Below are 26,969 nucleotides of genomic sequence, written 5' to 3' on the forward strand. Positions count from 1 at the left end.
TTGATTTAATTCCTAATATTCCTCACTCATCTAAAGGTCTTCAAAAGAAAAGTTGATATTTTTTATCTGCTTTATTCCCTTTTAGAAACTAGATTTTAGCATTGAAGCTAGAAAACTACATCTTCAGACGTATTGAAATCTAAGTACCTTTTCTCTCTTCTCTCTGGAGAACAGAAAATTCATTATGAATTGGTGAACTATAACTCTTTTAAAAAGTCCTGATCAGTGCTGAAGAGTGTTCCTTAGGTTGTGTATTATTTATATTTTTTCACAGTTAGTGTGTACATATTTTTGGTTAATTTTGAGCAGAAAAGAACAGGAATTTTTTTCTTTTTTTTTTATGATTTTGTGCAGTTTTTTCACCAGCAACCACTAGAAAGCTGTTTTCACAGGTAGCTTTATAAGTATCAATTTTTTTAGGAAAGGACTCTTGTAAGTTATTTATAGAAACTTAAAATGTTGATTCAGTTTGATTAAAATGCTACATTTTATTCAGTTTTGTTTGCAAAGGTACTGATATTTTTAACAGCATCTTAAATTTAAAATTTCTTTGAAAACTAAGACGTGGAAACTATCACTTGTATACGTCTAAAATTAGGCTTTTAATAAACTGGGGACTGTAATTAGTCATCTTAAAAGATTACTTAAGTAATGATAAAGTAATGACAATTTAGAGGCCACATTAGGGACATTCAGGTATGAATGCGTGTCGGTAGACTGGATGATTTGTGCCCTGCAGCTCTGATAATGAATTATTCCCTCCTGAAGGACGTTTGCCACGCTGGTTTCAGATGTATCATTTCGTTCATGATAAAAGTTAGCCATTTGAATTACTGTGTACTTTATGCCTAGATGTGAAGTCTTTCTCACTGAGTGAATGACATCACTATTGATTACTACCCATAGGAGGGGAAAAAGAGCCATTTTTTATTTTGAAAGTACTTATTTGGCTGGAGTTTTATCCAGCAGTGTCTCGAAACATATGATTTAAAAAATGATATTTGGAAAGAAAATTGGCCTTGGAGTCAGCCACAGTGTAAATCCTAGTCTGGTTCTTTATCAGTTTATGATATCTGATGAGTTATTTGCCCTCTTTGAGCCTCATGAAAGTGGGATATTACTTGCCTTGAGAATTAGCAATACTGTGTATACAGCAGGCAGCACATTGCTTGGCCTCCCAGAAGTACTTGAGAGATGTCAACTGGTATTGATTCTGGTTCAGTTCAGGTATAGAATAAAAGTTTAATATTTAAAGGTAATTTATAACTAGACAGCCTGAAAGTTGAAAGCAACCTCCAAATAACCAGCTGCTGAGGTAGAGTGCCGGGTGTGCCAGCTAAAATAATGAATGTGAATTGATTTCTAAATATCTGTTACCTGTCAGGCTGGTGAACTGACAAAATACATTATTTTGGGATAAAACTAGAAGACGACCATTTTTTCAAGACAGACTTAAAAGTTTATCCATTAAGGTTTAAATAACTTTTTTGTAATAATATAGAGAATGTATAATATGTTTACTGTCCAAACAGTAGCCACTAATTACACGTGACCATTTAAGTTTAAATGTGAAGTACTTCAAGTTAAAATTAAATTAAGAGATCAAGTTCCTCAGGTGTACTAGCCGCATTTCAGATGCTCAGTAGCCACGTGTGGCTGGGACTGCCAGACTGGACAGTACAGGTAGGTGACATTTCTGTTAGCACAGAAAGCTCTATTGGATGGCGCTGAAGTAGAAACTGGGAAAGGATAGAATGGTTTTTAAAAGTGAGTGTTTAATGAGAATAGTCATTCTTGTGATAACTTTTTCCTCTTTTAATTTGGTAAAGTTAATCATACAATTCTTTGCCCTTAATGTATAATAATAACTGCCACTTACGAAGTTCTAGCTAAATGTCAGCCTCAATCTAAATCCCTTACATTCGTTATCCCATCCTTTTATTTCATCCTTGTATAAGGAATTCTGTGAGGCAAGTACTATTGTCCTTATTTTATAGTTGGAAAATTGGGATTTAGAGAGATTAATTAAGTTTCCCAGAATCACAGCTAGTAAGTGGCTGGGCCAGGATTTGAACCCAAGTCTGGGGCTGGCCCCTGGCTGAGTGGTTAAAGCTCTGTGTGTTCTGCTTCGCCTGCCCGGGTTCGTGGATATGGATCCCAGGTGCAGACCTACTCCACTCGTCAGCCGTGCTATGGAGGCGTCCCACGTACACAGTAGAGGAAGATGTTAGCTCAGGGCTAATCTTCCTCAAGAATGAATATATATATATGAACCTAAGTCTCTCAGACTCTACTGCCTCACTCTTAAGGCTTTAATCTCAATCACTACAGCCCCTGCCATATGTTGCACCTCTCATGTGCTCCCCCAGAATAATACCAGTGATCAGTTTTGAATATCTGTTGTGTTCCAGGAATTTTAGATGTACTTCTCATCCCTACAGGAACCCTAAGAACCCTGAGAGGTATATATTAATCTCATCGTGCAGATGAGGGAGCTGAGGCTCAGAGGAGTTAAATGACTTGCCAAAGCTCCTCACCCAGACTTGTCTGACCGCAATGCCTATTCGCTTTTTGTTCTGCCGAGTTGCTTTTATATAAATGAAAATGTACATTATTCCTGCTAGAACAACCTGATGCCAGCCAGCTTGTACAAACATGAAGCCCTGATTGTTAATTTTTATATATGTGAATTCACTTAATCAGACCAAAAAATTCTGTGATGGATACATACTTTATCTCTTTTTAATCTTGAGAAGAATAAATTGTAAACTGAAGCAAGTTTAGATTAGTGATTTCCCCAAAGATTGCCTTCACTAATGTTATAATATTTTCTTTTTCAACATACCAATATAAACTTGATTCTTAAGATTACAAAGGCATTCATATCTTATTTTTAAAATTTTTGGTCTCCAAAGAAGTTTTATCAGTTGTTTAACCTTTTTCATTATTATTACTCTAATCTGTTTTGAAAGAATGATTATTTGTGGACTTCTTTGTTATAGGAGGCAGTTCCCGTGTTACACTCAGCAGATACTTACGGAGCATTGTAATGAAGTGTGGTTCTGTAAATTCTCTAATGATGGCACTAAACTAGCAACAGGATCAAAAGATACGACAGTTATCATATGGCAAGTTGATCCGGTATGTACCCCTATGAGTGTTCAGATTGCAAAAAGAGATCATTTTTAATTTAATTGGTTGCATACTTTTAAAGCATGAGTATATAAATAGAATCCTTCTCAAGAGCGGTTTTTTGCTACCTTTGTCATGTCTGTCTTCTTTCTCTGTTGTCTAGATAATATATATAGATAATAGTGTTATCAAAATTGTTGAATGCTTTGTGCTGACTGTATGTATGTGTTATCTAATGTACTCCTCTGAGTAACTCTGTGAGAGACTAACATCTCCTGTCTTCTGATGAGGAAACTGAGATGGAAGTTACATGCCCAGGCTCTCAGCTAGTAAATAGCAGAGTTAGGACTCAAATTCAGGAAGATTTTTACTCCAGACCTACTGCTCTTATGTCTCTGCCAGTTTGTATGTTTATTAATACTTGATTTACGGATTAGTATGATGTCTACTCTGTCACAAGTTAGAAAAGACTCCTTGCCATTTTCCTTCTGAAACCCTTCATTGTCTTGTGTAATTTGTGGAACTTCTGTTAAACACCCCCTCCCCCTTTTTTCCCCCCACTGATACATATGAAAAGTATTATATTCTAGATTTAAAATTCTACGTTCTCTCTAAAATAAGATTTGTCTTCGTTTTTAACTAGGTGACCTACAGATTTGTAGAAATAAGTATTTCCATTTCTTTTAGCCAGTTGAACATTTATCGAGCAATCAGAGAAGTACATGACTCCAAACAGGTTAGGAGATAGTTTGGTTTAGGAGTCATTCACCTAAAATCATGAACTAAATAACCTATTTTAAAATTTAGGATTAGAATATGATATTAGCCCAGGATAAAGTTTTGGACTCTTACATTGAAAAAAATAGAGAAAAGAACCCATGGAAGGAGGTAATTTTAAAAAGAAGAGAATCAAATTTGAGAGCATACATCAATTCTTGTGTACCTGCAATATGCTGTGAATGAAGAAAGGTAAATAAGGCTGTTCTTGCTTTAAAGCAGGTGCTCGTTACTTTTTTTGTACCATGTACTCCTCTGGCAGTCCTGTGACCTATGGACCCCTCCTCAGAATCATGTGGGTTTTTTTTTTCTTTTTTCTCCCCAAATCCTCCCAGTCCATAGTTGTATATTTTAGTTGTGGGTCCTTCTAGTTGTGGCATATTGGCATGCCACCTCAGTATGGCCTGATGAGCGGTCCCATGTCCGCACGCAGGATCAGAACCAGCGAAACCCTGGGACACCGAAGCGGAGCGTGCAAACTTAACCACTCAGCCACAGGGCTGGCCCCAGAATCATGTTTTTAAATGCATAAACCAAACACAAAGGAAACCCAAGTATATGTTATACATTAATTACTAAGGAAACCCGATTATATTGACAGAAAGTTATCAAAATAGTACAAAAACAGATATAGTATAATTATCTGTTGCTAACACATTAAATAACAAATTCTAGCAGATCTACTAATGACCAGAATTTGAAGTAGTGATGAGCATAAATAATATTTCAAGATATCTGCCACAACTGTAATATGATGTGAAAATATTTGAGATTTCTATTATTAAAAGTCACCTAATACTACCTAATATAGCATACTAATATACCTAAAATATCACCTAATGGTAGCTAATATAATACCTAATACTTCCTTGTTAATTGCCTACAAGATTGAAGGAAATACTGAATTTCAGCCTGTGGTTAGTGAAAATAAAGATGTGTGGTTTTCCTCCCGCTCAGTTCAAGGACTCCTCCTTCTGTGCCTGCTTGACTCCTTGTAGATCTCAGGTCAAGAGCCCCTGTGAAAGGGATGTGCAGTTTAGAAGGGGAGGTGAAACACACTGGAATAGATATCACACGATCTGGATAAAGTATTCTGGAAGCACTGTGGAGCCTCCCAGGTTGGAGGGCCTCATTCCAGCCTCACTGTGCGGGCAGGAACGGGGCATTCTGCGGAGAGAGGGGCCTTTCCACGCCCTCCCTCCACCCCAAATAGGAGAATGGGATGAGTGAGGCAGAGAGTGGGAAAAGAGACTAGAAAAATAGTTTGGGATCCAGTCATGGCCTTTGAATACCATTCTGAGGAGTTGTATTTTCATTCAGCGGTTATTGACAAGATGTCTGAAAAGAAAGCAACAATATCAAAACTATGCTTTATTACATTTTTTTCTAGCAGGAGTGTGTAAGAGTCCTTTTGGTTTGGCAAGTGCTTCTTGAGTACCTGCTGTGTGCCAGGCCTTTCGCTAGAGAGAGACTGAGCTCATGACAACACAATTGTTCTGTAGCAGGGGCTCCAGGAGCTCAAGGAAGAGATCCTAGTGGAACTGGAAAGCAAGGGAAAGTAAGACGAGTGAGTCTTAGGTGAAACAGGATTTTTAAGAATTATTTAGGGCAGACCTGGTGGCGCAGCGGCTAAGTGTGCACGTTCTGCTTTGGCGGCCCGGGGTTTGCCGGTTTGGATCCCGGGTGTGGACATGGCACTGCTTGGCAAGTCATGCTGTGGTAGGTGTCCCACATATAAAGTAGAGGAAGATGCCAGTCTTCCCCAGCAAAAAGAGGAGGATTGGCAGCAGTTACCTCAGGGCTAATCTTCCTCAAAAAAAAATCCTGGGGCTGGCCCCGTGGCCGAGTGGTTAAGTTCTCACACTCCGCTGCAGGCGGCCCAGAGTTTCGTTGGTTTGAATCCTGGGCGCGGACATGGCACTGCTCATCAACCCACGCTGAGGCAGTGTCCCACATACCACAACTAGAAGGACCCACAATGAAGAATATACAGCTATGTACCGGGGGGCTTTGGGGAGAAAAAGGAAAAAAAATAAAATCTTTAAAGAAACAAAACAAAAAAAGAATTATTTAGGCAGAGCTAGTTAGGACTGGCCCTTGGGTGACAGGAAGCATGGCTGGGCGTTGGGCAGTTTGGGGACGAGATCTTGTAGAACAGGAGGTGAGGTTAATGAAGTGAGCAGGAGCCAGATCGAGGACGCTCTGGTACACTTTGCGAAGGAGTTTGGACTTTGCTGCCGCTGTTTCCAGGGTGTTTTTGTCAGAATACTGGTTATGCAGAATGTCAACAGGTGTTAGTGTAAAGAGCGTTCGTGGCCGGATTAGCTTGGGAAATGCAGAGTTAATGCTTACATTCCAATCTGAGAGAGCTGGCTTTAGAGTTTGGTATGGTGGTATCTTGTTATGTCAAGTACTATTTGAAAACCTTGTAAAAAAAAATTGGTGATCCTTTTGAATATGTATTTTTTAATGGATAGGAAAGAGAATACATAGCCAGCCCTAAGATTTGAGTTGATGTGATTCCAATGCCTAGTTTCCTTTAACAGGTTTTCTTACCTTTGTCCCCAGAAAAAGAATTTTACCCATTCCCTCCGCCCCCACAAATCCAAGCAAAGTTAACTGGATTCCATGAGCTTCATATTTCCACTTATTAATGTGCACGAAACAATTAGTTTTTCAGTTAAATACTCCTAAAGTAGTTTGTCATCAGTTTAGAAGCAACTCTTTGTGGAGATCAGAAGCACCACTGTGGGTGAGAGTTTGTTCCCGGGACATCTGCAGCCACTCCAAAAGACTTGGCTTGCTTATTGAATTGTGCACACCGCTTTGACCTAACGATACTGTGACCTAATGCAGATACCTCGTGCCTGTTCTCCTCCCAAAGAAGAATCAGAAGTAGTTGCATTGTTAACTATTTAATTCTGTCAAAACAGTGGCAGTTTGAACTAAATAACTGAATGAATGATAAACCTAGGGTCCAGTGAAGAAATAAATAACAGTAAACACACCCATTTCTCAGTGATTTTTCTGAGAAATGAATTTCTGGAAAAACGTCTGCAACCTAGTTTTATCAGACTGGTTCCAGACCCGGTTCTAAATGCTTGGAGGTCGTTGTCATTGGATTTTACTCCAGGCTCAAATCTGGTCTCAGTAACTCTTTAGACCAAAGTCTGAAACTTAACTTATTGCTCTTCCCACCACTAGCCAAGTTCCTACTTCCTCTAGTCCCTGCCCGCATCCATCCGTATCCCGTAAAACAGAAATTTGAAGGTTGTCTTGGAACATTTCTTGTCTCGTTCTCTTGTGTTGATTATGTCCCAAGTATATTTTGATCTGAGCTCTTTAAGTCCTGACGTGTTGGTTTAGGACCTCATTGTCGTAACTGTGGCTGTTGCGTTGGCTCATTATGGCTGTCCTTATCCTGTGTCTCTTCTTTCCACAGTGTTGTACAGTGAGTTCTCTTTCTAAAGCCAAATATCATGTTATGTATTCCCCAGCTTAAAAAAAAATATATATATATATATTTTTTTTTTGGTGGGGAGGACTGGCCCTGAGCTAACGTCTGTGCTTCCTTTATTTTGTTTGTGGGTCACCACCACAGCATGGCTTGATAAGTGGTGTGTAGGTCTGCACCCGGGATCCAAACCCGTGGACCTCTTCATGCACCAGAGTGGAGTACACCAACGTAACCACTATGCCACTGGGCTGGCAAAAAGAAAAATCTTAAGTAGCTCTTCACTCACAGGATAAATTTAACCCCTTAGCCTAAAATAAAGATGTCAACTTGTCCAGCCTCATCACTTGCCCCTTCCCTGTTTGCACTCTCAGCTCATCCTGCACCGCTCAGAGTATCTGCTCTAGAGGTAGGCAGCCCAGGCTCACATCCCCACTGTACTAGAAACAGGCAAGTTTCCAGCCTTTCTAAACCTCCATCTCCTTCCTTGTGATAGCAGGGAGGAGAATAATACTTTCCTTTCAGATTTTTGAGGATTAAAGGAGGTAGTGTTTGTGAAGAGTGCGAATACTGATTAGCACCAGATAAGTGGTAGCTCTGCTGGAGTGAGTGGAAAGTGGTCCAGACACTTGGAAAGCGGTTTGGCACTTCCTCAGAATGTTAAAGGTGGATCTGCTATATGACCCCGAGATGCCACTCCTCTGTGTATACCCAAGAGAAAGAAAGCACAGGTCTGCAGAGAAACTCGTGCCTAGTCATAGCATTATTCATAGTAGCCAAAAAGTGGAAATACTCCCAATGTCCATCAGCTGATGAGTGGATAAACAAAATATGGCATATCTATAAAGAGGAATATTATTCAACAATCAAAAGGAGTAAAATACTGATACATTCTACAGCGTGGGTGAACCTTGAAAACATTGTGCCAAGTGAAAGAAGGCAATTACAGAAGACCATGTGTTAGATGATCCCATTTACATGCAATGTTCGGAATAGGTGACTCCATTGAGAAAGGAGTGGTTGCCGGGGCTGTAGGGAGAGGGAGTGGGGAATAATTGCTGGTGAGGGTGGGGTTTCTTTTTGGGGTGATGAAAATGTCCTAAAATTAGACAGTGGTGATGGTTGCACAACTCTGTGAATACACTAAAAGCCACTGAATTGTATACTTTAAAAGGATGAATTTTACAGTATGTAAGTTATATCTCAATAAAGCTGTTGAAAAAAATAAATAAGAGGTTGCTTTCATTGTACCTGTGTTCAGTTTCTGTGAAAGCCTCACAAGGACCGAGTCTCTGTCCTTGTTTGTTTCCATCTGGCACATGGTGCCTCGTATATAGCGCATGCTGCATAGACGTTGTGGTGTGAATGGTCTTCATGAAGTAAGCTGCTAGAGCTTCCTTTGGGGGACACTTGGTGAGAAGTGGGAAAAGCTGCTCAGATTGAATTGTCCAAGTCCATCTTCGCAGCTGTGTAAGTTCTTGTGCCAAAAAACTCACTGGGGATGGGAGTTAACAGAGTTGTCTCTTTTCCCTCCTAGGATACACACCTCCTAAAACTGCTTAAAACATTAGAAGGACATGCATATGGCGTTTCTTATATTGCGTGGAGTCCAGACGACAACTATCTTGTTGCCTGTGGCCCAGATGACTGCTCTGAGCTTTGGCTTTGGAATGTACAAGTGAGCACTTTCCATCCTTGGTTTAGCTTTTAAAGCGTGGTCATACCGCACATACTCAGTCTAACTTTACCCTGGATCTGTAGAACAGAGCCATTCAACCAAAGTTAGCGTAATGCATCTGCTGTGGAAGATAATCCTTCAGATGGCAGCCAAGTGGCCAGGTTTATAAACTTAAATATTAGGCTGAGTGTAATAGAATTTTTGGAAGAAGGATCAATTAAGTATTTTAAGAAATGTTGTATTTTATACTCTGGGATTGGTACTATTTACTGTGGTACTTGGTACCTCAGAAATGATTTTACAGTTTCATAATTTCATAGTTGTACAGTACACAGTTTCATGTGTGAAAACATTGGCATAAAACCAAATTTTCCATCTGATGACAATCACCAGCTTGTTACCTATATTTAATACTCTGATTTAGTTAAGTAAATTTAAATGATGTTTTCAGTACTTACTATTAAGAGCTTAATTACTGTTTCTCAGTGAAAACTTGAACTTTCTCCAGGGTTGCATTTTACAAAAACTCAGCATTAAGTTCACTCCATTATTGACAGACTGTTTTGGAAACCTCGTAGTTAGGATTTAAATTTTTTTTTCGCTTCTTCTCTCAGCTGACGGGTTAGGTGATGTATCTTGTTCTTTTCGCCCCTAGGCAAGGGAATGGGCCAGGCTGTGGTTTGGGTGTAAAAGTACAAGTGATGGGATAAGGTTTGAGTCTGGGGGCCTGTAAGTAAGTTGATTTTACTGAGAGAGTGAAGGTAAAGCTCCACAGAAAAGACTCGAGTCATAAAGATGGCCTAGAGGACAGAGCGGACACTCAGCTTTGCTGGAGCGCGATAAGCCATAAGTCTAATTCTGCTGTTAGAACAGTAAGATTGTCTTAGTGTGCAGTTGTTTATTTTTAGTTCAACCCCAGTTTTTTTATTCAGAAAATTTTCAAATATTAACAAAAGTTGAAAGAAGAGTACAGTGATGACCTGTATACCCACCACCTTAGATTCAACAGTTGTTAAAACATTTTGTTATATTTGTGTGTACGTACATACATGCATACAAATATGTATACATATTTACATATATATCCATATCCAAAACATTTGAGGGTAAATTACAGATATGGTATTATACTCCTAAATACTTAGGCACATATCTCCTAAAAAATTACATTCTCCTATATTACCAAATATCATTATCTTATCTAAGAACTTTAACCATAATTCTCTAGTATCTAATATTCATTTCATAACCAAAATCTCCACTTGTTCCCACAATGTCTTTATGCCATTTTTATCAAACCAGTTGTTTAATCAGTGTGTTTGTGGTTGGGTTCAGGGGCATGGCACAGCATGAAATAGAAGAGATGGCTTTCTCTTGAGGAAACAGACTTGAAGGGAATCTGACCTAAAAGACACTTTTTTTTTCATTAAAGCTTCTTTCCCCTCGTAGGTAGGAGGTATGTGCTCCTAATGCTTTGATGGAGACTTAGTTTATAGCATCTGTGTAGTCTTCCTTTGAGTCAATTTTGAGTTTCTAGACAGTTAAACTGTATTCTAGCCTGTTTTACTATGCATTATTTTATGTAGACTTGTTCTAAAAAGATGGTCTTTTTTGGTCAGTTTTCAAACTGTTCCGTTAGGTTTGTAACTAAGTTCCTGATAATAGTCTCACGTACTCACTATCCTGAGCGTAACAGAAGAAAAGACCATTTCTGCTTTCAGAACTGGTGTGTTAACATAGCTGTGAATAGAAAATGCCGAGCATTTAGCTGTTGCATGTGTATTTGTGCTTCCAGTGTTCATATCAAGCAACCCAAAAAGTTGAACTGGTGCGGGCGGTAAGGGTGGGGAAAGGACTTGAGATTGCTGAGGATTTTTTCAGTGTGAGGGAGACATCTGGTTTTCTATTTTTTGTGCCCTCTGTGCTTTTATTACTTGGCCCCATTTCCTGATCATACACTTTGTTTTCACTTTTTTTTTTTGCTTTTGATTACCCATTTCTCACAGGAAAATTATGCCCATGTACTTTTAATTATACCAAGGGCAGCTCTTATCTCTCAGATCCTGTTTGTAATCCATGAACAAAATGGAATCAAGACTAGATTAAATGGTATGTGTCTACCTTCTAAGTTGAATAACTTAGAAAAATAACAGGAGGACGTCTGAGGGTTGTAACCACTGAACAGTCTTGCCTAGCTGGGGGTGCTTGAGAACGGCTGTGCTGAATAGTACCAGGGTTCCTCTTTCTTTTCTGTTACTTTTGATTGAGATAAAGTTACGTACCAGAAAAATGATTTTCATTTCTCTCTTCCCATCTTCCCTCCTACATTTGGAGCATCTTGAATATGAAATTTAACATAGTTTAGACTGCCCACACCATTGGCCTAATTTAAGGGCATAGTTTTTTTCTGCTGATTAATCATGCATTCTTAAGGAAGTGTTAATTGCATTAACTGCAATTTTAAAATAAAATTTATAAAGAACTGTGGACTGAGGAGAAGTGGAAACTCAGAAGGAATAGGTCTGTCGTGTTGGGCTTTTCATCGTCTTACTTGGGAAGGATTCTGTGTTTTAATTTATGAAGGTAATTGATTTTAAGATGAGTTTTATCGGAGTTTATGTTCTCCATATCTAGTCTTTGGATCAGCTATGCTAGGTATTGTTTTTAACTCCTAGATTTTTCTTCAAGTCTTTCATTTCTCTTCTGAGTGCTGCGGTTTTGTCTTAAGGCCGGTTAAGACAGCTGCTTTCTCTAATTAAGAATACCGCACTAGCCAGATGTCCCAGTTACTAGCCTTTTTGTTCTTTATGCATTCCCTTCACAGGGGTATCTTGAAGGTCTTATATACAGTTTTATTTGTTTGTAGACAGGAGAGCTAAGGACAAAAATGAGCCAGTCTCACGAAGACAGTTTAACGAGCGTGGCCTGGAACCCCGACGGGAAACGCTTTGTCACTGGAGGGCAGCGCGGGCAGTTCTATCAGTGTGTGAGTATCCAGCGCTCCGTCCGAGGGCTGCTAACTGCAAAGCAAATGCAGTTTTGTCTAAAGAAAGAATTCACTCGACTTGCTATCTTTTATAAAACACACTATATAAAGACCTGCATTGTCATCTTTCTAGATAAGCACTGTCCTATAGAACTTGTGTAGTTGTTTTTGGGTTTTTTTTTATCATTTCAAGCATTTGTACAAAGCATAGATGTTGAGTTTTGTAAAACATTTAAAAATTGTTTTACTAAACATTTTGGTCTTATAAACATGTTGCTAATGTATAGGAATGAAAAGTTTTGGTATTTAATTTCTTTTGAGGTTTTTAGCCCTTTGAATTTTCTGTATAAAAAAAAGATGGTGAATTTCATAAGCAGAGTGTCTTAAATTTTTGAGGAATGAAAGTGGTGCTAGTGCTCCGAGGGAGCTTTTCGGTCTTCATTTGGGGTATCTTCTCATCAGCACCTGCCCTGTTAATCTTGGATTGTTGGGATGATAAAAATAAGTAAAAGGTAAAAAGTCTTGTGACAGGGTAGACCATGACACAAACACAGTGTCGTTAGTGTCCATCCAGATCCCATGTCTCATGGCACTGCCTAGCGTGGGTACAGTAGATATGTCCAGGTTTATTTTTAAGACTAAAATTAAACAAGATAATAAATCCCTTTGAATCGTTCAAAGTAGCTAAGATCACTTATCATAAAGACTTTTATGTAGCCATTACAGATTATCGATTTTTTTCATTGATGGCCATGAAACTCATGGAATATCTAGTGTCGTATTCTCTCAGCATGATTATAAACTGTTAGTTCTTAAATCCTGGGTGCAAGATGGTCATGTCCGTTTCTGCGGACTTTGCCATCCGATACAGTGTTTCAGCCTTCAGGATCCGGGACTTGATAGTTCCCTAGTCTGTAAAATGCGAGTGGGAATGCCTCTCAGAGCTTTCAATATTCAGTAAGAATGATCCTAAGAGCTTTGATCTGTAGAGTACATTACAAATTTGATGACTGAAAATGTCACAACAGATTCCTAAATTCTGTAAATCTATAATTAATGTTTTAGTAATCTTTTTCTATATCACAACTTCTGAATATTATAGGACAAATCCCAGTAGAGTGAATTGTGAAGGAATGTTGAAATTTTCTGATAGTAGTAAGACCTTTCCTTGGAACTTAGGGCTTCTTTCTTTGCATTTATCTGTGCATGGCAGGTTATTGAAGGAAGGTAGATTTTCAGAGGTTCTCTCCCCCTACCCCTGAGGAATTGTTTTAATGAAATTTGACCTGTATTCAAATTTTCATTATTAAAACCACTTAGGGAAGAGTTAGGTTGAGATCAGTGTCAGGAGAAGACAAACTTAGTACAAGGGGAGATTGCTAAGTGATTCTTTGGTTGGTTGTTTGCTTTCTGAGCACCGTTCAGTAATGCAGTTAACAGGAATTCTCTCCCGCAGGATTTAGACGGCAACCTCCTGGACTCCTGGGAAGGGGTGAGGGTGCAGTGCCTCTGGTGCTTGAGCGACGGCAAGACTGTTCTGGCGTCAGACACACACCAGCGAATCCGGGGCTACAACTTCGAGGACCTTACAGACAGGAACATGTAATGAGCTTTACATCCATTAAGCCACAGCTGTCTGCTTCATATTAAAGTGTGGAGTGGAACTTGCTTTTTCAGAAAAACACTTTTTATTCTGCTTTTTGTTTTGGTGTGTTTGAAAATTTGGATTGATGGTCAGGTGGGCTTAGTAATCGTTAATTCAGATTTGTTTTCTTGATTAAATATAGTGTATAATAGTGATTACAGACAAAATTGTGGTGTTTAAGCTAGAATATTTTATATTTTGGTAATTTGAATGTCTTGATTCTCAGTATATTGCTTTTGACAAATTATTTTCTGGTTACAGAGTACAAGAAGATCATCCTATTATGTCTTTTACAATTTCAAAGAATGGCCGATTAGCTTTGTTAAATGTAGCAACTCAGGTACGTTTATTAATGATTCTCAGGAAAATTTAGGTTAGTTCAAGTGTTAATTGTGATTTTTTAGTCTGTGTATATATATAAACAGAATATTTCTACTAATTCTTAAATTTTATTGCATATGTTTGATCCTTAAGTATGTAGAATCAGCTGTAAATTTATCAGAACATTAGCATTTTGCATAAACAGAAAATGAAAGTGTTCCATCAGGCAAAGGGATATTCACAGATTACTTTTTAAAATTCTTTCAAGTTGTGGTAGAATAACTACTTCTGTTCTCTTTTGCCTACAGGGAGTTCATTTATGGGACTTGCAAGACAGAGTTTTAGTAAGAAAGTATCAAGGTGTTACACAAGGGTTTTATACAATTCATTCATGTTTTGGAGGCCATAACGAAGACTTCATCGCTAGTGGCAGTGAAGGTAAATTGTTTGTGTCACTATCAGTTTGCTTATATTGTGGGTTTAAAGTTCTGTAATTCTCTCAATTTGTGAAGGTAGTCATGTCTCCAGGCAAACTCAAGGTGTTAAATTGCATGAGTTATTTATTCAGACACTGTTAATTAACTTCCACTTTTTTAGAATGATTTGGGTCCTTATTGTCACAAAGCAGTAGTGCCTATTCCAGCCATCGGGTGGCGGTGGGAGGGGAGTTTTGGGTACATGGATCAAGTCCAGATTTGGTTAAATCATTACTCCTTCATGTGTTGACTTGTGTTTCCTCAGACTGATGGTTTTCAGAGGTTATTAGTATCTAAAAAGTCAAGGTTAATTGTGTTGTTTTACCTGACCTTGGACAGAACTGACTATAGTTAGATCTTCAGTGTTTCTTTAATGGCCGAAGAGAATAATTTAGTTTGATAATTCTTATGGTCTCAGAAAAGTTAAAATTACAGATTTGTCTCCACTACCTCTATTTTTCAGTCTAACAACATCAGTATTTCCGGCAGGCATGTGCCTAAAGTAGCCACTCTAATTAAAATCTAAATTGTTATAAAATATGCAAGCACAGATAAATAAGGCAGTATTAAAAGTTAGTGTGCTTTTTAAGGTGATAGAAACATCAATAATGGCAAATTATGGCAAGTTTTCATTCAACACGTTTTTCTTGAGTACCCACGATATTCCTCTATAGTAGCAAATTATTTAAGTTACTTTTTAAAGTACTGAATCTAGGCATGGCCTCGTGGTTTAAGTTTGGCGTGCTCTGCTTTGGGTGGCCCAGTTACATGGGTTTGGATCCCAGGCGTGAACCTAACCACTCATCAGCCATGCTGTGGTGGTGACCCACATATAAAGTGGAGGAAGTCTGGCACAAATGTTAGTTCAGGACGAATCTTAGCAAAAAAAATACTGAATCTAGTTTTACGAGATAGACCAAGGAACTGGATTGTGTTGGCCAACACTTTTGGTACTGTTCCATTTATTGTATAAGATGTTTACTATCCCATCTCAGTAGATAAGAAGATCACAGTGTGACAGTGAGTTCTTCCTTTGTGTATAAAGCACACGTAAGAATGAGGACAGAGAGAGGCATGGAGGGATTTCGATTTTAACATGAAGCATTTGAATTTACTTATTCTTTCTTTCCCAAAAGAATGTGTGTCAAATAAGATTGAGACGACAGAAGAGTGGCTTGTTAGATGACAGTTGTGAGTTCACTGCTTTCCAGTCCAACACTCTTTTTCTACCTGTTAGTGTGATCGCGTTATGTTCTAATTCTCCATTGGTTTCTAATTTGATTTGGTGTAAATATATTAAACCTTCAACTTGCTTTTTAGCTCCTCCTACTCTAAGATGTCTGTCCCGTGCTCTGTCAGTCCTGCTTCTGGTGGGGTTTTTTCCTCTTACTTAGAATCCCTCAAAGCTCTTTCTAACAATAATATGTACCCTACAAGTACTGAAAAATGTGTATGGCTACCATTAGCCCTAGAGATGCCAGTCTTTTTTTAAAGCCAAAACTAACTTAGAACTAAGCCTGATGAATAATGTAATTAAACCACATTATATTCTGTTTAGGGCTAAAATGAAACGTAACTGAAGTAAAGAGAGTAGTGTTCTCATAACCCACGTGATTTAAAATGGTTCTAAAAATGTTTTGAACTCCAGGTAGATATAGTGACTATTATCTCGCAGGATGAGCACAGTGGTCCATTTGTCATTTATTTGTAAGGTTTATAGTCCAAGGACCTTCCAAATCCCCAAGTATATGAAGGCCAGTATCAAACAGAGCAGCGAGGAAGCCTTTCCCTCCAAAAATGGTGCCATTACTCGAGTTTTTTCACTGTGTTGGCAATATATATAGAAAAAAGCCTTAAAAATGAAGCCTAAGCACTGGTTTCCTAGACTGAGACGGCAAGCAGAGCTTAATCAAAACCTGTCACTCGGACCTGGACTTCTGCACGTCTGCACTTTTGCTGCCTCTTCAGCTGATCTCCTCTTTGGATTCACGTTCACAAAAGCATTTACCTCCACGTTTCAGTTGCATTCACACTTTTCGAGCCTATAATCTTTCTCTTTTGTGTATTTCTTCAGTTCAGTGGGAAACACAGCTAATCCTTTCTTGTTTTCTTCTTCTTCTTTTTCTTTCTTTTTTTTTTTTTTGCTAATTTCATTTTATGCAAGGGAAAATTGTTTTCAAAAGTTATGGAACAAGAAATACCTTCTAAGAAAGATAAATTCAGTTTTTCAATTAGGGTGTTTTAGCTTTTACTTCACACACACACACAACACACACACACACACACACACAATGTTCAGATAGAGTCCCAGCTTTTTATCTTTGTTAGAAGTTTTGAAACCAGGACCTATTCATTTACCACAAGTTAATTACTTTCTCACCACTCTAAAGAGTCCTCCGCTGGCAGCACACCCACTGAAGGTTCTCACATGGACCACATAGCTGACGGACATTTTAGTTTGACCACTTTTCTAATTTACCTTGGGCTTCTGCCTTCTATTTAAGAACCATCACTTATATTTGGTTAACTTTTTACAGTAATACGTGGTTGTTTACCATGTGCTAGACTTTGTTGAAAACTCTTCCATATACAAACTTATTTTATCCTCATACCATGATAAGGTAAGTACGAGTTGCCATTTACAGACGAAGAGTTGCAAAGAGCGGGTGACATGCCCAAAGTCACACAGCTAGTCAGTATGGAGGGTGTGAGCTGGGGAGGCAGACTCCGGAGCCCGAGCCACTACTGTTTTGGTTGTGTTTTTGAAGATTAGTTTATCACGAAGTGACAGAGTTGTCAGGGCTTTGGTTTTACGGTCCCTTCGGGAGGTTATAAATAGTGTGCTACAGAGCCGTATTGTGACGTGCATGGCAGACAGTCGTGTAGGCTCACTGGAAAGCTCTAGAGCGGGCGCCCCTGGATTTCAGTCCCAACTGCACCCTTACTAGCTGTTGACCACGAGCAGCTCACTTAACCTCACAGGCTCTACCGCCGCCCGTCCAGAGGGTGAGCACAGGGCCCACCTCGTGGCGGTGGTGAAGACGCGGTGATATGCGTGAAGTATTTAGCACCTGCTGTGCTGTCAGCGCTCGCTAAAGGTCTAGCTGTCGTCTTCATTCTTGCTGTTTTTGAATTTAGATACATTGCTTTTCGGTCACCTCATATTTCCATGGGATTTGTCATCTCTGTCCTAGATTTCTTTACATTCAAAGACCTTGCTGTATTACAGAATATTGCAGGTGGAACTGGTGGTGGCTTGACGGCTAACCACCCTTAACGGGGGGAACAAATGCATATTTTATTAAAGTGGCTTTTCATAAGGTAATTTGTTAAAAACTATTCATGTTATTTTTCTTTTTAAATTCTAATAATCAAGACATATGTTCTGTTTGTAATGAATGATAAACTTAAAATCAGTTGGTCTTGTTAACCTATAACAACGCCATAACTTTGTCTGAATTACTTTGTTCAGATCACAAGGTTTACATCTGGCACAAACGTAGTGAGCTGCCCATTGCGGAGCTGACAGGGCACACGCGTACAGTCAACTGTGTGAGCTGGAACCCACAGATTCCATCCATGATGGCCAGCGCCTCAGATGATGGCACTGTTAGGATATGGGGACCAGCACCTTTTATAGACCACCAGAATATTGAAGGTAACACTGCTGTCCAGCATCCTGTGTTTTCTCCATGAGACATCGCTCTGCTCATTAGGAACTTGCAGCACTTTAGTTAAAGAGTGGGATATAATTTATTTTTCCATCTTTTAGAGATTGTACACTATCTCACGCCACAGAAGGAGTTTGCTAAGTAATCTAAGATACGATGGTCCTTGTTTTATTGGTGACAGTGGGAAGAATAAGCCAAAATGTGCCACCTCATTTATGTCCACTTATCGCTTTACAAATATTATTGAAAATCTTGCTTCGTCATGCCAGGAGCATTTTATACCTTTATAAACATGAGAACTAGCCTAGTATACAAAATTTGAACAACTTTAGAATGATCTCGATTATGACTGTTACTCTTAAACATCTGTTAACACCATGTAGCATACTGACGTGAGCCTGATGGATAGAGAAAGAGAAGGGGACTGAGGTTTATCGTGTGCTGACGCACCGGGCAGCGCGGTAGGCCTTTCTCTACGCCGCCGTGCGTGAAATCATCAGAGCCCTGTAAGAGAAGGCTTCCGTCCTCCTTTCTGTGGGTGAGAAAACTGAAGCCTGGCGAGACTAATCAGCTTGTTGAGTGCTGCCATGTCTTCAAATCTAGGTCTGAGAGGTTTTTTCCCCATTACTTTCAAATACTTGGAGGTGAGAAGCCCTAAAGCCAGCAGGCTAGCAGTTAAGGACGTAGCTTAATTGAGCAAGACACAAGTACTAGAAACAAGAGATAATGAGAAGTTTTATGTAAATCACACATCACCTTTTTTCCAAACAGAGCAAGTAAAATATTTAGTTTGCTTAGAGGGAAGTAATTTGCCTAGAAACAGGTAAACAGATTTTTTGTGCACACTGTGTTCTACCTGAATATTTCAGTGAGAAAGATGACCTGTGGCTCTCAGTTAAGTTATTCTCAGTGGAGGAGGATTATAGAGGCAGCATGTATGGTTTGAAAAAGCATATTCTCTATACTTTTTCTTTGTCTTTGTGGTACAAACCGTAAAAGACTTGACCAGATCCTCCAGGCAGGTGAGGACATACGGCCAGAGGTGAGAGTGAAAAGCACGAAGAGTACATGATTCACTGAGTAGGGGGCTGCTATTCAGCTGTTCAGAGCCTTGAAGGGCCTTGTTACATCTGTAGATCCCTGTGTGGCATTCTGCCTTTCCTCTGGGAGATCAGCTAGAAGCAAACACCTCGACCTTCTTGTGTTGTCTTATGAGGTTTCCAGGCCCACTCTCTACGAGAGATGTTTTATGGATCTGTCACTGTGATTAAGTGTACTTTTATAATTGTGTTAGTCATTTGGAAGTTACTTCTTTAAATAAGCATGTTCAATTTGAAGAAATAGGCAAATATGAAGGATGTAGTAGCAGATTGACCTTGTGAGTGGATGCAGTTTGGACATGCCTTTGTGGTGTGGTCATGCTCCGCTGCAGTGGGGTGAGACTCACTCTGCTTCTGGTAAATCTAGGTGACACGGGTGCTCACTGTGGGCTGGGCCACATTGTGGCTCAGTTGTAAGATCTGGGTCCAATTCAGCAACTTTCCTTTGTTCTTTGGCAACATAGGCACAGCCCTAAAAAGATTTTCATTTACACCTAAAACGGGGAAACAACCAGAAATTTGGTTACGTGCCTTTTACACAGCTATCTTCTGGGTTCTTTTTCCCATGCTTGAAAACATTGGTTTTTCTAATTAAAGAAAAACCTGTTTGGAAAAGAAATTTTTAAAGATACAGATGAAGCTAAAGAAAATGACATTTAAAAATCATAACCTAAGATACTACGTCATTTAAATAAAAATATTTCACTTAACTCCATTTCAATAAAGAGAATTTGCTGCCCTTTTGTTATAACAGTAGAGTTCCATACTGTACTTTTTCTTTTGAGGAATGTATAAAATGGAATGGGATCAAGTACCAATACACGCTACAACACGGGTGAACCTGGAAAACAACATGTGAGGTCCAAAGAAGCCAGACACAAACGAGCACATGTTGTGACTCCGTTTATATGGAATGGGCCTTAATAGGCAAATCCATGGAGACAGAAATAGACTAGTGGTTGCTTAGGGTTGGGGTTGGGGCTTTTGTGTGTGACTGCTAATGGGTGATGAAAATGTTCTAAAATTGATCGTGGCGATGGTTGTGCAATCCTGTGAATATGCTGATAATAACTGTTGAGTTGTACACTGTAGATGGGTCCATTGTGAATTACATGTGAATTATATCAATAAAGCTGTTGACACATACTCCCCGCCCCCCCCACCCCCCCCCCAAAAAAAAGAGTAGGGGGATATTGCAGAATTCACACTGAGCCACTGAAAGGAGAACTAAGTACGATAGTTGGGGGCTGGCCCGTTACGCAGCGGTTAAGTGTGCACGTTCCGTTTCGCCGGTTCGGATCCTGGGTGCGGACATGGCACCGCTTGGCACACCATGCTGTGGTAGGCATCCCACATATAAAATAGAGGAAGATGGGCACGGCTTTTTGCTGAGGGCCAGGCTTCCTCAGCAAAAAGAGGAGGACTGGCAGTAGTTAACTCAGGGCTAATCTTCCTCAAAAAAAAAAAAAAAAGTACAATAGTTATCATGCACAGTTTACCCTGGACTGCCAGATCTTTCCTCATTTCTGTTGTCAACTGTCAAAAAGATTTTTCTATTCTGGGTAACTATTTCAAGGTTCATTTTAAAAGTGTGAGATTCCAATATGATTATTCACTTGGGTTCTCCAATATTTAATTATGAGTTAAGACTAATATATAGCCTAAGACATGATGTAGACACATTGTTTTAATGATTATAATGAAAGTATCAAGAATTTGCCTTGATGTGATTGTTTTTTAATGTTACTATATTTTGTAATGTCATGATGCTAATTTAAAACTTTCTAACTGGTAACTTTTTTCTCCCCCCCACCCCCTTTTTCTTCCTCTTCCCCCCCGATACACATTCGTCTTGTCTCCATTCAGAGGAATGCAGTAGCATGGATAGTTGATGGCGAATTTGGAGCAGACGACTTCTGTTTAACTTAAAATTAGTCGTATTTTAATGGCTTGGGATTTGGTGCAAACAAACATGATTGATAGCTGGACAGACATGCTCGTCATGAAAAAAGAACCATTTCTGAAGCCCGATTGGGGCCAAACATTTACACCTTGCTTCATAGTAACCAGTTGAGATGAAGCACGTCGTTAGAACGTTGTTGGACACCATGTTGAACACCCCCATCGGTCGTGAAGAACTGTGCTACATTCAGGCTTACCCATTGAACTCAGTATATATATTTTTCTCCCTCCTGCCTTTTGTCTGGCAGGATACCATTCTTGTTGCTCTTCTGTGTAATGAAGTTTAAATGCTTGTTTGGAAAACTTTATTTAACAGTTTAGAAGGCTTGATAGAAAGAGTGCATTAGTCTGAAGAGTATACATTGGATAGGAAAGAATTCCTTCTTTTGTTTCTCCAAATCTTTCCGCCTTATTTAGCTTGAGATCTTTGCAGCTTGGTTCATGGATTCTAGCCTTGCCCGTTGCGCAGTATATACTGATCCAGATGATAAACCAGTGAACTATGTCAAAAGCACTCTCAATATTACATTTGACAAAAAGTTTTGTACTTTTCACATAGCTTGTTGCCCCGTAAAAGGGTTAACAGCACAATTTTTTAAAAATAAATTAAGAAGTATTTATAGGATTAAAGTGACGTCATTTGTATACATTTGGAATCTAAACCAGCTTAAAAACAGTTTCCTCTCTGACTTAGATACGCAGTATAACTGATGCTCTTCTGGAATACACGAGAGACATGGTCAGGAACAGTGCTCGAAAGGACATTACACAGGAAATTCAGAGTCATACTTGGAAGGTTTTCCCCCTTTTGTTTTATTCCTGAAGGAACATCAGTACCTGATCTTGAAGAAATTCAAGATTCAAAAAGAGAATTTTAAATATATACCAACATGAGAGATCAATAGTCCGTTTAGGTTTTCGACAAAGCTTGTTCCAAGTTGTTCTCAACTTGGCGAATCATTTTGGTGTGATATCTAGCAAGAGAGTAGAACTTAGCAGATATAACCACTTTGGGAGTTTATAGTATAACTGAGCTTGTTAGAATTCAGCAGGTTACAACAAACTGAGTTTAAAACCTCATAGTCCTTTCTCTTAATTGCCCTGAATATTTTGACATATAGGGATACATAAATTTAAAGAATCTTCCTCCTCAGTTTTTCAGATGTTGCCATACTGAACCTCATTCTCAACTGGTGCTGTGGATAGTCTTTCCCTCTCCCCTCCCCTTTTAGTTTAAGGAAAGGTTTCCTTCATGGAAAAGCACTTTTAATTTTGAGAACTTCACATTTAAAATAAGCCAAAAGCCTGATGTTCACATTGTGCTTTGAAACCCCGTAACAGCTGAATCCAGCATACTTAGTCGTCTTTAAAATTCGCTCCCTTTTCTAGTAGAGGATAAATATGGTGACCACAGCTGTTATGTTGGGAAAAGAGTGGGAGTACCCCCAAAATAAGATTCTGGTGAAGGAAAAGTCTTGTACTAAGTTCGCTTTAGGCCCAGCCAAGTCTAAAATACCTTATTACCGTGAGTAGACTCCTTCAGGATCCACAAAGAAGAGAAAGCCTTGGATGTCAGGAATTCTTTCATTGGCCGGTGGGGGTAGGGGTGGCAGCAGGGAGAAACGGGAAAGTCAGGGAAGGGGAGAAGAAAGAAAAACACAATTGGCCTTAAAATAGCATGGATTCTCTCAAAAGCTCACAGTAAGAGAAAATGACAGATCGTGGTCAGCAGATTATTTTATCAAATTGGTATGTAAAAGATTTCCTTAAGCTCCATTTTGCAGAGACCACCACTTAGAGAATCAAGAATTCTTGTTTTGATACTTCTAAGTTAAAATAACTATATGTTACAGTTTATCTGGTACTTCATTTTTCTTAACTAAAATTACTTTTTACTTTAAGCTTGAATAAAAATCTTCATTGGTAACTGTATACAATTAAGTGGCACCTTCTCTTTATCTCAATGCAGTTAAATCCATTCATATTTTAAGTGATTCATATATACCTTGAAGCCGTTAATACACCCCTGTCTCGACAGTAACATCACTAACAGCCCGGGCATAGAAACTGCACAGCTGTTTACAGATTTGGTTACAGTGTGCTCTGGCGCATTTGTAACATTCGCTGATGTTTGTGCCCATTCAGGGGCAGTTTGGCACTCAGATTCCACTGTCCTTCCCCCAGCCACCCCTAGAGCTGAGTTTTCAGAGTGCTTCTAAAGTACAGTTAACAACACTTTCAAAAAGTGGAGTAAAAGTGAGGCACATTTTACAAGAACATAACTCCATTAAAACGGAGTGACAACTATGCAAAGGTTTCTATAGCAGCTAGGTGAGTGTGTTTTCCAGTCTGTCTGAACTGGCAGCTCCCTATCTATACTGGTACTTTGCTGTGCCAATTTGCTGTAAACGTCTATTTCATGCATTTGCCACGCAGTGACTGTGCTAGAAAGGTGAAATAAATGGTGAAGAAACCTAGGATTTTATGGTACAAAGAACCTGATAGCAGGATGGTCTGACCCATAGCTGTTGTCTAAAAACTTCTGATACTGCTATAGTCTCTACATAGGCTTAAGAGTGAGAATATATGAGTGAGAGTACTATCAAGCCAGCGCAAGATACTAACAAATGTATAAATTGAAAAGTACCAATACTTTTTGCACATAGATCAAAATAGAGTGGAGAATTTTGGCTCCAAAAATCAGGTTAGTAGGCTCATTTCCATGTGCTTAAAAATGTTTTCGTTGTTGTTATTCATTGATTAAGGGCTAGAGCAAGAATGAAATTAAATGTCTTTTTCCTCCAAATAATTGGTTATTAATAGTACAATGTTGGATTTGGGGATTACTAAAATTGGTGTGTGGGTGGTGATAAAGAATTAGAGTGGGGAATTGGTTGGGAGGGATGACAAAGCATCAGTTTTGGTTTTTTGTATTTTATTAGTGTTCATGCCAGCTACATTTCTGTTACTCTTATTGGCCAAGTAAATGTGTTATATTAAACCAGGTAAGTAGTTTAAACAGAGGAAATTTTACTTGCAAATGTCCCTACAAATTGGCCCATTTTAGTGGGTGGGAGAACAAAAAGGGATTACCTAACTTTAAATACAAACTAAGTAATTGAAATAACCTGCTAGTTGAGAGGGAAAAAAGTCCAATTTCTCAATATTTTCTTAATCTGAAATCACACTAGTAGTAATATGGTGATTTTTATTATTAGGAGTGTTCTCCCTCTAGAGTGGCATTCCATGGCATTAATAGAAAACCCTTCTTTCCCACCCCTCCCCATCTTCAAATTTTCTTTTTTAGGATGTTGGTTCCTGCACACAAGAACTGACCCTATCACCTCTGCTCACAGTGGTAAATATATCGTACATCTCTTGAAAGGGAAATATCTGACATGGATATTTCCTTCACAGCAGAAGAATGGCTGCTTTTGAATGGGGAGGAAAGAAGACATTTTTCTTAATATCCTTTTTGTCCCATCTCTAAAATGTATAAATATCTTGATTTAGTTTTACGTTAATTTCTCATTGAGACTTGCAACTCTTTTGGGGTTGCTCTCTAAAATATTACTTCCATTTCAAAAACCATCTGATTTAATATAAACTGCTAACTTTGAAAGAAGAGGTGAATTTGCATTTACACTTTAGACACTTTCTAAAAACAGGGTGAACTTAATGGAAATTTTTCAGTGTTGTTAAGCTCTTGTTATAGTAGCTGCCCTATAGTTGCAAAAACAAAAACTATAAAACCCCGTCCCTTGTCCCCTTAATCCAGGTAGCCTGGATTTAATGAAACGAATATGTGTGCGTGCGTGTTGTGTGTCTGTGTGGAAGAGAGAGTACTCGATTCCTAAAAAGCCCTGGAAACAGCTGTGCTGGGTTCTTGTCAATTTTAGTAAAAGTCTCGTACACGTGTGAAATACCCTCTCTGAATTCAAGGTTTGGTTAATACTGGTATATTTTTATAAGATTGAAATTGTGTCCCCCATCTTTAACTTAAACATTTTCATTATCAGGGTCAATGTGCTAAAACCGAATCGTAACATTTTTAGGCACAAATGGAAAAAATGTTATTGGCTCCTTGAGAATGTGTGTGTGTGGCGAGGGGAACAGATCCACAGAAGCATGTGTGTACTTACAAACCAAGCTGTAGAGATCAAGAGAAGAACTACAGTGTTGATCTCAACGTTTCTAAATTGTCAAGATTTACATGGCATTGTGGTGAACTAGTTAACGCTTAGAGCTTTTGGTATGTAATAACTATTTGCTATGGACTGACTAAATGTTTCAAAGGATTGTGTTCTTAAATTTTGGGGGGTTTTGTTTTTGTTTTTTTTTTAACTGCCTCTCAGATTATATTTAGTAGTTTAAATTTCTTTGCTTTATTATTTCATTAAAGCATAAAAAACTTCAGGTCTCTGATATTTATTTTCACTTGTTCTACTAATTATTTACAAAACACTCTTTGTTAACTTTTATTTTATAAATGTGTAGTATATTAAACGTCTTTAAAATTTTGTTCAACTGAAACCACATTAACTTTGATTTGCTTTCCTGGGATTTTTTTTTAATACAACACCTTTTCCATGTCAGTGCGTAGCACTTACCCAATCGTTTGTACTCCCTTTCAACCCAATAAACAGAATGAATAACTAATTGCTGCTCTTGTCTCCTCATCCATTAACCAGAGTGTTTAAAGAGTACGCTTTTTCTCTAAAACAACTCATGTGCTGATGGGACTGCCATCTGTTCACCTGGCATTTTTAAGTGGTGTCGGAGGCAGCACTGCTTCCTCTGTCAGGATAGCTTTTTAAGGAGCTGTTGTATACAAGCGTGGAGGAATTTAGAGAAGCCGAAGGAACACTGGCCCTTGTAAAGGGGTCACAGGCCCCAGTTCTGGAGTGTGACTGCTTCTGGAGTTAGGCGTTTAGGCACTGTGCACTTGAGTAGTAGAGAGAATATATTTCCAGTTTGAAATTAAAGTTCATTTCACGATGAATAGTTACATAGGTCCTTAAAGATCTCCTTGGAGAAAGCATTAATGTGTGCAAACCTACAGTACATCTGAGTTACGAAGAGAGGAAAGAACCAGTTGCCCCATCGGGGTGAATTATCACAGAAGTGGACGGGAAGCATCTCTCCTACTGAGAGTGGAGTCGAGTGCGGTAGAAGGGAGTTCAGGTGAGCAGCGCTGTCGTTTGGCAGCTGGCGAATGGGGAGTCGGCTTAGACCGGCAGACCCCCACGAGGCCAGACAGGCGACGCCGCCCCTCGCTCCTGCTCGCCGCGTAGCGTCATGGCTCACAGCTTCCCCTGAGCCGGCACGGGAAAGAAGTTTTACTATTTGTTTTCTTTAAATACGGCTATATTTTGCAGATTTAGCTGTCAGAGTTTCATGCCGGAACCCAGCATCAGATGTAAAAGATTTCCCGACCTTAAATCTTAGCTGTGTTCGAAAAGAATTCATTCCCTTCCACTTAAGCAAAAGAAAAATTGATGGTCTTTAGTTACGTCATTTAATAACTTCTACCTGAATTTTTTCTCGAAAAACTTGAAACTGTTCAGGAAGATTCAGGAAACAAAATGATCCCATCATCCTGTCACTACTTCCAAGAACTGTAAGTGTCTGCCGTCGGTTTGTGGCAGCAGGCTCTTGTCCCTCAGACTTGACGAGCGGAGGACGAGAGCTCGCCGTATCTGAGCCGGTATCTGACCGTGTAGTTGAAATACCGAACCAGCATGGAACCGTAATGCAGGAAGCAGGC

At 39.1% G+C, this 26,969-nt stretch overlaps 1 protein-coding gene across 2 annotated transcripts in view; it reads left to right on the forward strand.

The window, feature by feature from the left end:
* Positions 1–25,861, forward strand: part of WDR26 (WD repeat domain 26) — a 42,073-nt gene extending 16,212 nt beyond the window's left edge. For both annotated transcript variants that reach the window (XM_070602306.1, XM_070602308.1), the window contains exons 7-14: positions 3,003–3,141; positions 8,901–9,041; positions 11,908–12,027; positions 13,484–13,629; positions 13,934–14,012; positions 14,302–14,431; positions 17,942–18,127; positions 21,107–25,861. In XM_070602306.1, coding sequence (XP_070458407.1) covers positions 3,003–3,141; positions 8,901–9,041; positions 11,908–12,027; positions 13,484–13,629; positions 13,934–14,012; positions 14,302–14,431; positions 17,942–18,127; positions 21,107–21,132 — 967 coding nt within the window. In that variant the 3' untranslated portion in view covers positions 21,133–25,861. The remainder of the gene's footprint in view (positions 1–3,002; positions 3,142–8,900; positions 9,042–11,907; positions 12,028–13,483; positions 13,630–13,933; positions 14,013–14,301; positions 14,432–17,941; positions 18,128–21,106) is intronic.
* The last annotated feature ends 1,108 nt before the right edge of the window (positions 25,862–26,969 follow it).

Source organism: Equus przewalskii, chromosome 31, assembly GCF_037783145.1.
Source record: "Equus przewalskii isolate Varuska chromosome 31, EquPr2, whole genome shotgun sequence".
NCBI classification, from domain to species: Eukaryota; Metazoa; Chordata; class Mammalia; order Perissodactyla; family Equidae; genus Equus; species Equus przewalskii.